Source organism: Orycteropus afer, unplaced genomic scaffold (genome assembly GCF_000298275.1).
Source record: "Orycteropus afer afer isolate SDZICR_OR568_19922 unplaced genomic scaffold, OryAfe1.0 scaffold00303, whole genome shotgun sequence".
NCBI classification, from domain to species: Eukaryota; Metazoa; Chordata; class Mammalia; order Tubulidentata; family Orycteropodidae; genus Orycteropus; species Orycteropus afer.
Window position 1 is genome coordinate 3465156 of NW_006921890.1, and position 9178 is coordinate 3474333.

General features: G+C 47.5%; 1 protein-coding gene across 1 annotated transcript in view; it reads right to left on the reverse strand.

Annotated features, from left to right (window-relative positions):
• Positions 1-9178, reverse strand: part of LPCAT1 (lysophosphatidylcholine acyltransferase 1) — a 72712-nt gene that overhangs the window by 47062 nt on the left and 16472 nt on the right. Inside the window, exons 3-4 of the mRNA XM_007951623.1 lie at positions 4082-4194; positions 1498-1558 (exon numbers count right to left, since the gene is read on the reverse strand). Of these exons, the coding sequence (XP_007949814.1) occupies positions 1498-1558; positions 4082-4194 (174 nt within the window). The remainder of the gene's footprint in view (positions 1-1497; positions 1559-4081; positions 4195-9178) is intronic.

Sequence of the window (9178 nt, forward strand, 5' to 3'; positions counted from 1 at the left end):
AGGTGATATCCCTATGGAAGTAGATTGCCCAACCTTCCTTCCGAGGAGTGGCTGGTGGGTTTGAACCGCCAGCCTTCTGGTTAGCAGTCAAGTGCCCTAAGCACTATGCTACCAGAGCTCCTTTTGTTGTTTAGTAGTGCTTTAATTATCCAGGGTCTCTTTCTTTTCCACAGAAAGTTAGTGATTAGTTTTCCCATTTCTTTAAAGAAAGATGATGGAATCTGGATTAGAATTGCAGTGTATCTGTAGTGGCTTTGGGTAGTGTTGACATTTTCATAATGTTAAGTCTTCCTATCCATGAGCATGGTACATTTGTCCAGTTATGTAGGTCTCTTTTGGTTTCTTGTGTTAGTGTTTTGTGGTTTCCCTTGTAAAGGTCTTTTGTGTCTCTGGTTGGGTTTATGCCTAAGTTCCTCTGGGTGGTTACTGTATATTCCTAAGGTTTCCAGTAGGAATGTTTTCTGAAGCAGATTCCCAGATCCTCCTTCCTAGTCTACCCTTGTCTGGAAGTGCTGGTGAAATAGTTCTACCATGGGTGACCCTGCTGGTAATGGAGATACTGATGGCAGAGCTTCCTGTATCACTGCAACATGGAATCCACCATCGTGCGACAAAGTGACAGATGAGTGGTGGCTCTAAAAGATGGGCGTCAGAGATTTGGACAGGGGCCCAGTTTCATTGCTGGCTGCTGGCACTGTTTTCCCCAGAGATACCGCTGGGCTCCCTCCAGCTCAGCTGTGTTCAGAGAGAGGCCTCCTCCATTTCAGCGTGGTGCCTGCTTCTGTGCCCCACCATCACGTAGGCCAGTGGGACACTGCACTGCATGTGGCCCCTGACTCCATCCCAAGGGACGCTGTCTACACACTCCAGGCTAATCACAGTTTACTGGGATGCAGACCACACCACGGCAGCACCACTCTTCCAGAACTTCACCAGGAGATCCACAGGCATCACATGCAAATACTCTTCACAAGCACGCAAGGCAAAACCCACCCTGCCCTTCCCTATGTCTTCAAGGTGGGGGCTCAGTGTCCTGCACCTCTAGGGGAGGACTGGACCCACATGCATTTATCTCCTGGCCCAGAAGGTGCTCTGACCACCTGGGTCTCCCACCTGCTCAGACATTTGGAATTTCCTTGACTCTGTGACAGTCACTTCACGCAGGGCTGTCAGCATCCCCTGACCCTGCCTCACTCTGAACCATCCCAAAGGTGAACAGGCCCCTTTCAAATCCAGGGCACCCACCCACCTGCACCTCAAAACAAAGCCAACACCTCCACATCACTATGAACATTTTGAAATCATGTCTTCACCCTCCTGGAAAAAGTATAATCCTTGGGTCAAACTCCAAAATTATTTTGTGATTTTGCTAATAAATGTTTCTAAGAACTCCCACATACAAGAGAAAAACAAATTATTACTAACATGCAGTATTATTCCAAAATATTATTTTCACATTTTCCTTTCATCAAGGAGAAAAGTAAGAAAACAACATACCAGGCTTGAAGGTAATTAGGCAGGTCCTGTTGGTACAAGTTCCTTCTGGAAAAATCATTATCTTGGGGGGAGGAAAAAAAAGTCAGCATGAACAAAATGTCATTCACAAGGGCCTATCTGCACAATTTTTGTTCTCTGTTGCTGACAAAGACAGACTTCAGCCACACTCAGCTGAGATGGTCTAAATTCTCTGATGGGGGCACAGAGTGCATTCACACAGTTCCCTGAAGATGGCCGTTTAGTTGTTTCTGTTTTTCCCCTGATCATAAGCAGTGGTGCAATGACCACCCTTGCTGGTGGAATATTGCACTGCCATCAAAAAGCACCCGCTAGCTCTCTGTGGGTCTGTGAGACTGGACTAACTCCTAAGTTAAATCAAATATATTATTAAAATTAGCATCACATGCTGCTGTTTCTCTTTTTAGTGTCACTAGAACACTGAGGAACTCTGTTGGTGCAGTGGTTAAGATATTCAGCTGCTAACTACAAGGTTGGTGGTTACAATGCATCAGCTGTTCTGTGTGAGAAAGATGAGGCAGTCCACTTCCACAAAGACAGGCAGCCTTGGAAACCCTCTGAAGCAGTTCCATTCTGTCCTCCAGGGGCGTTGTGAGTTGGAATAGACTCCAAGGCAGGGGGTTTGTTTTGGGCTTTGCTTCCGTAAAGATGGACAGCCTTGGAATCCCCCTGGGACACTTCCCTCTGTCCTCTAGGGGTGCTGTGAGTTGGAATCAAGTTGACTGCAGTGAATTTTTAACTAGAACTTCGGAAATGGCCAATGTGACTCACATCACGATGCTACTGGGCAGGCTGGTGAATGCTCAGTGCTTCCTTCAGGGAGCTCATGGTCTCGGAGGTGGCAATGACACACAGTTTACAAGCATGGCTCTGGATCGGCCACCTGCACGTGTGTGACCTTGAGCAATTTCTGAAGCTACGTTAGCCTTCTCCTGTTCACCTACAAAATGGGGGTGCTAATGGTACCCACCTCCCTGGTGCTGGGAGAATCAGATATAACAGAGAGGCACTGTTAGCACACAGTGGTCAGAGACGACCTCGTGGAGTGGCAGCATTTGGCATGGTGGTCAGTCAGAGGTGACCTCGCGGAGTGGAAGTGTTAGCGCATGGCGGGTAGCATTCAATGGGAAGCATCAGCCATTTTCATTAAGAAGAAAACACAAGGAGAACAAAAGAGGCTCGGTGGGGACAGCACCTCCATGTAGACCAGGTGATGGGCAGTGGGGATCCCAAGGAAGGGACCCTTCAGGCTGGATGGGAAGGGGCCCGGTTGTGCCAGGCCAGGGGAGCCAGAGACCCCCCAGGTAAGATGCGCCTTCCCCGCGGGTGCTTTCGATTCCTCTGACCACACTGGGTTCTCCAGTGACTTAGGATAAACTGATGTGACCCCCATGTGCTGGAAGCACATCCCATGTGGTTGTCTTCCATTCGGGACGAGGAGGGAGACCGCATTCAGTCAGCACTCAGTTGGGGTGGCTCTGACTGCAGCACGCCCCAGGGGCAGGCTGGTTGACTGAATGGAGAGTGGGGGCGCTGTGGGGGAACCAGTCCCACGAACCAAGGCTGACGGGGGAGCCGATGCTGGTGAACCAGGCCCCAGAGAGTCATGGGACACTTCCCTCTACAACTGAAAGGAAAAGATCGGGGAGGTGCCACCTTCGGCCAGCCTTCCCACCGTCACGCGGCAGCCAGTGCACACGCTGGCCAAGTTCAGTTCAGGAACTTTAGAGTAAGTGATACTCCAGGTGAGGTGTCCACAGAGATCACTGTGCTGATGACAGGGCAGGGCTCGCTCGCTCTGAGTCAGATGTGAGACAACAATTTCCAATCGAGATGATTCAAGAATGTGAGACACACCCGAGAGTGCGTGCTTCCCGCTTTATTTTGAAACCCCAGACACCAAAGCCAGAGGATAAGGTCCCGCTGCTGTGGGGCTGACTCTGACTCACAGCAACCCCGTGTGTCTCAGAGCAGAGCTGTGCTCCACAGGGCCGTCAATGGCTGATTTGTCAGAAGCAGATCATGAACCCTTTCTTTTGAGGTGCGTCAGAGTGGACTTGAACCTCCAACCTTTTGGTCAGTGCCAAGTGCTTAGCCATTTGTGTCACGCAGGTAGTCCTATAACGAAGGGACCTAGTATTTCACACCTTTCTGGATTTGCACACTCATGTGCACACACACACATCCATGCATACATACTCACACTTGCACATGCAGACACCTGCACACATTCACACATCCATGCATACATACTCACACTTGCACATGTAGACACCCGCACACACATCCATGCATACATACTCACACTTGCACATGCAGATACCTGCACACACTCACACACACATCCATGCATACATACTCACACACTTGCATAGGCAGACACCCACCCACCCACACACATCCATGCATACATACTCACACTTGCACATGCAGACACCCACACACACTCACACAAGGAAATGAAGCCTAGGCCCCAGAGAAGCCCCTTTTGCTGCTTCACCCCCCTCACCCTCAAAGTTCACCCCTTTTGGAATCACCCGTTCTTGGCTCGAGGGGGACTGTGTACCTGCGGCCACTTCCCGTTGGACTGTGCCCGTCTCCTGATCTCTTCCACGGTCTTCCTGCGCGAGTCCTGGTCTGAGCGGGACACAAACACTGGCCGGATATACTTGATGAGGGCTGAAACAGACAAGGTGGGCAGCAACGATGCAGGGGCTGCTTCCGACAGTGCAGGGGCAGGAACACGACTGACAGTGTTGCAGTGGCCGGTGGCAGGGAGACTGCCCCAGGGTCCCGTGAGACGTGAGTCCCTGGAGATGCCCAGCATGGCACACAGAGAAGTCCGGGCTGTGCTGCAGCCTCTGACCTTCTGAGGGGCCTGTGTGATAACCCAAGGTCAAGGGCCAGCAGCGCCAAAGCAACACTAGCTGCTAGTTCATGGGACGACGGTTCAGGCTGATGCGTACAGACAGAACCTGGACCCGCCAGAGAACAGTCTATCTCTGGTCACCCATGTAACAGAGGATGGGAGGGGAGGGAGGTCCAAGGTTCTGGCATCCGAGGGTCTCGGGTCACACAGCTGGGCCCCTCAGCAACCCTTCTAACAGGCTGAGTTGTGTTCCCAAAACCATATGCTCAACTCCAAGCCTCAGTAATTGTGCACATGGTCTCTGCAGACTGAATTAGTTATGTTAGCAGAAGGTCATGCTGGAGTAGGGGGCCCCTCGAGCAATGGGATTAGTGTCCCTGTAAAAAGAGAAGAAACACAGAGACAAGGCCCACATGAAGACAGAAGCAGACTGAGCACCCGGAGCCACCAGAAGCTGAGAGACGCAAGGAAGGGCCCGAGAGCCTTCACAGGGAGCGTGGCCCTACCGGCCGGCCCCTTGTTTCTACGCGTCTGGCCTCCAGAACCGTGAAGAAAGACGTCTCTGTGGTTTTAAGTCACGAGTGCGTGGGACTGTTGCAGCAGCTACAGGAAACGAACACCCCCCAGATGCCAGCCACGGTGCCACGTGGTCTCTCGGTGAGGCGTGGGGCCAGAGCGACAAGGAAGGACAGTATCACCAGTCTAAGAACTATGGCAGCAACACCACATCAGCCCTCCCTCTCAAAAGGATTAGAAGTGGAGATATTTCTTCTTACTCAACTCTGGGCAGACTGCAGACTAAACTCACCCTGCTCCATTACAGAGCTCCTTCCTGGAGAGACCATGGCATGAGCGATGCTTCCTCAGGTGTGCCTGCCAACCCTTGCAGCGCGGGGTGAGGGTGGCAGCGTCCCCACCTATGCAACCCGCAGACTCGCAACCCTGCGGCGGGCTCCCCTTCTACAGGGCACACATCTAAGTTGTGAGTCTCTTTTCTCAGCTATTGGTAATCTGTTCTATTTATAAGAGTTAATACTTTATGACTTTCATCCTATCTTGGATGTCTTCCAAAAAGCAAAGAGGAAGATTTATTTTAAGGAAAGAATAAAACTCCTCCTATCTTGCAATTCCCTCAGCCCCTGGGACCACTTTATAAAATGTAAGCTATCTGGTGGGTCCCAGGCACCTTATTTCTCCTGTGTCTTGAAGCATTTGGCTAGTCCACATTCACAGAATACTTCTTCCTCATTCATAGAGTATTCCTGACTCTGCTGAAAGGAGCAGATGAGCAGAAAATGGGAGAAGGACAGGCTTGTCCAGAGGAGCGCCATTGCTGGGGGCTGTCGAGTCAGTTCTGACTCACGGTGACCCACAGAATGCAACACGGCCTGGCCCTGACCATCCTCATCGTTGGCATCTTTGAGTCCACTGTTGAAGCCGTTATGTCAGTCCACCTCAAGAGGGCTTCTCTCATTTCCTTTAACTCTCTACCAAAAAAGAGATCCTCTTCTAGTATGCAGGGTTCTCAGGGCTTATCTTCATAAGTAGATCATAAGATCTTCCTTCCTCTGGAAGCCCCACTGAAGGCTGTCCACTGTGGTGACCCTGCTGGTGTCTGAAACACTGGTGCCACAGCTTCCAGCATCACAGCCACAGGTGAAGTCCCCACGTAGGACAGGCTGACAGACGGGTGTGGCAGCAGGATGATGCAACAGTGCAAGAAACGGTCCCGACGGCACCATCTTTGACTTGCTTTATCATTTTGCCCAAAGTAACACACTTCCTTCAAAAAGGTGTAAGAGATGTCTGGAGACGCCATCTTGGCAGTCTTGCTAGTCGGTCTGTCTCACTAAACAGAGTTGAGATTTCAGACATTCTCCTTTTCTGTCTATAATGGTGAAGAAGAGAAACTTGACAGGGAAAGCATGTCACGATTCTCTAATGTTCAGAAGAAAAATGTGGCGAGACAGAGAGCAGCTCTTGAGATGCCAAGGATGACAGGGGAAACAACTGGGCGGGGTCTCAACAAGGCACCTTCAATGGTGACATACAAGGGGAATGTTCTCAAAGTCAGCATCCCAAAGTCAATGGTGCTTCTGGAACAAAAACTAAATATGGTTCTCCTCCAGGTAGTCTCTCACCACACTTTGGCAAACAGAACTTGCACTGTCCTGTTTTGCTGGAAGGAAAAAATGTGACTGTGTTCTGTCATCTTTTTGACATTTATGTATCAAAACTGGCTTGATGAGGTTTGCAAATGGACAAACGCTGAAGGAGGTGTGTATGTAAAGGTGACTGAAATGCACTAGATGACGGAAAACTGAAACATGCCATTGGATGGGTCACTCTAATTGTTGCTCTTGCTGTTGTTAGGTGCCATTGAGCTGGCTCCAACTCATAGTGGCCCTATGCACGACAGAAAGAAACACTGCCAGGTCCTGCACAGCCTCACAACCCTTGCCATACACACCTGAGCCCATCATTGCAGCCACTGTGTCAATCCATCTCCTTGAGGGTCTTCCTCTTTTTCACTGACACTCTGCTTTACCAAGCATGACATCCTTCTCCAGGGACTGGTCCCCTCTGACAACACGACCAAAACAGGTGACATGAAGTCTGGACATTCTGGACATTTCCAAGGAGCATTCTGGCTGCACTTCCTCTGGGACAGATCTGTTAGTTCTTCTGGCAGTCCAGGGTACTATGAGCATTCTTTCACAACAGCACAACTCAAAAGCACCAACTCTTCTTCAGGCTTCCTTATTCATTGTCCAGGTCTCACATGCATATGAGGCGATTGAAAATACCATGGCTTGGGTTAGGTGCACCTTAGCCTTCAAAGAGATATCTTCGTTCTTCAGCACTTTAAAGAGTTTTTTTTTGTGTGGCAGATTTGCCCAGTGCAATACAATGTCTGATTTCTTGACTGTTGCCTCCATTTGTGTTGATTGTACATCCAAGTAATATGAAATATTTGACATCTTCAATAATTTCTCCATTTATCATGCTACTGCTTATTGGTCCAGTTGTAAGGATTTTTGTTTTCTTTATGTTGAAGTGTAACCCATACTGCAGATTTTAAGTTTTTAATCTTCATCAGTAAGTGCTTCAAGTCATCTTTATTTTCAGCAAGCAAGATACTGTCATCTGCATACTGCAGGTTTTTAAGAAGTCTTCCTCCAATCCTGATGCCATGTTCTTCAGGTAGTCCAGCTTCTCAGATTATCTGTTCAGCATATAGAGTGAATAAGCATGGTGAAAGAATAAAACCCTAACACACAGCTTTACTGCTTTTAAACCATGCAGTATCCACTCGTTGGTTCAAATAAAGACCTCCTGGTCTGTGTACAGGTTTCTCACGAGCACAATTAAGTATTCTGTAATTCCCATCCTCCTCAATATTATGCATAATTTGTTATGATCCACACAATCAATTGCTTTTGCATAGTCAATAAAACACAAGAAAACATCTTTCTACTATTCTTCGCTTTCCGTCAAGATCCAGCTGACATCAGCTATGATATCCCTGTTCCAAGTCCTCTTTTGAATCCAGCTTGCATTTCTGGAAGTGCTCTGTCAATACACTGCTGCAACTATTTTTGAATTATTTTCAGCAAAATTTTACCAGTGTGTGATATTAATGATACTGTTCGATGATTTCACAGAATGGTGAAATTCTGTGAAACTTCCACATTCTGTGAAATGATTTTTTTTTTGGAATGGGTACAAATATGGATTTCTTCTAGTCACTTGACCATGTATCTGATCTGTCTTCCAAATGTATTCGTGTAAATGAGTGAGTGCCTCCAGCATGGCATCTGTTTATTGAAACATCTCAGTGGGTATTCCATCAACTCCTGGACCCTTGTTCTTTGCCAAGTCCTTCAGGGCATCTACGACTTCTTCCTTCAATACTATCGGCTCTTGATCATATGCTACTTCCTGAAATGGATGAACATTGACCAATTCTTTTTGGTACAGTGACCCTATATATTCTTTCCATCTTCTTTCGATGTTTTCTGCATCATTCAATATTTTCCCCATAGAATCTTTCAATATTACAACTTGAGGCTTGAATTTTTTCTTCAGTTCTTTTAGCTTGAGAAATGCCAAGCATGTTCTTCCATTTTGGTTTCTAATGCTTTCTTCATGGATGATGTTCTTAATGTCATCCCACAATTCCTCTGGTTTTTGTCATTTATGTTCAGTGCATCAAATCTGTTCTTTAGATGGTGTCTATATTGAGGTGGGATATAATCAAGGTCATATTTTGGCTCTTGTGGACTGGTTTTAATTGTCTTCAGCTTCAACTTGAACTTGCATATGAGCAGTTGATAGTCTCTTCCACAGTTAGCTCCTGGCGTTTTGGCTGAAGAAATTGAACTTCTATATTGCCTCTTTCCACAGATGTAATTGATATGATTCCTGTCTATTCCATCGGGTGAAGCCCACATGTATAACTGCCATTTATGTTTTTGAAAAAAGGTATTTGCAATGAATAAGTTGTTGGTCTTGCACAATTCTATCATGCAATCTCTGGCATCATTTCTATCACCAACGTCCTATTTTTCAACTACTGGTGATTCTTCTTTGTTTTCAACTTTTTCATTCCAATCACTCATGATAATCAACACATCTTGATTGCATGTTTGGTCAATTTCAGACTGCAGACCTTGGTGAAAATCTTCAATTTCCTCCTCTTTGGCTTTGGCAGTTGGTGCACAAATTGGAATAACAGTGGTATTAACTGGTCTTCCTTGTAGGCACATGGATATTATCCTGTCTCTGACAACA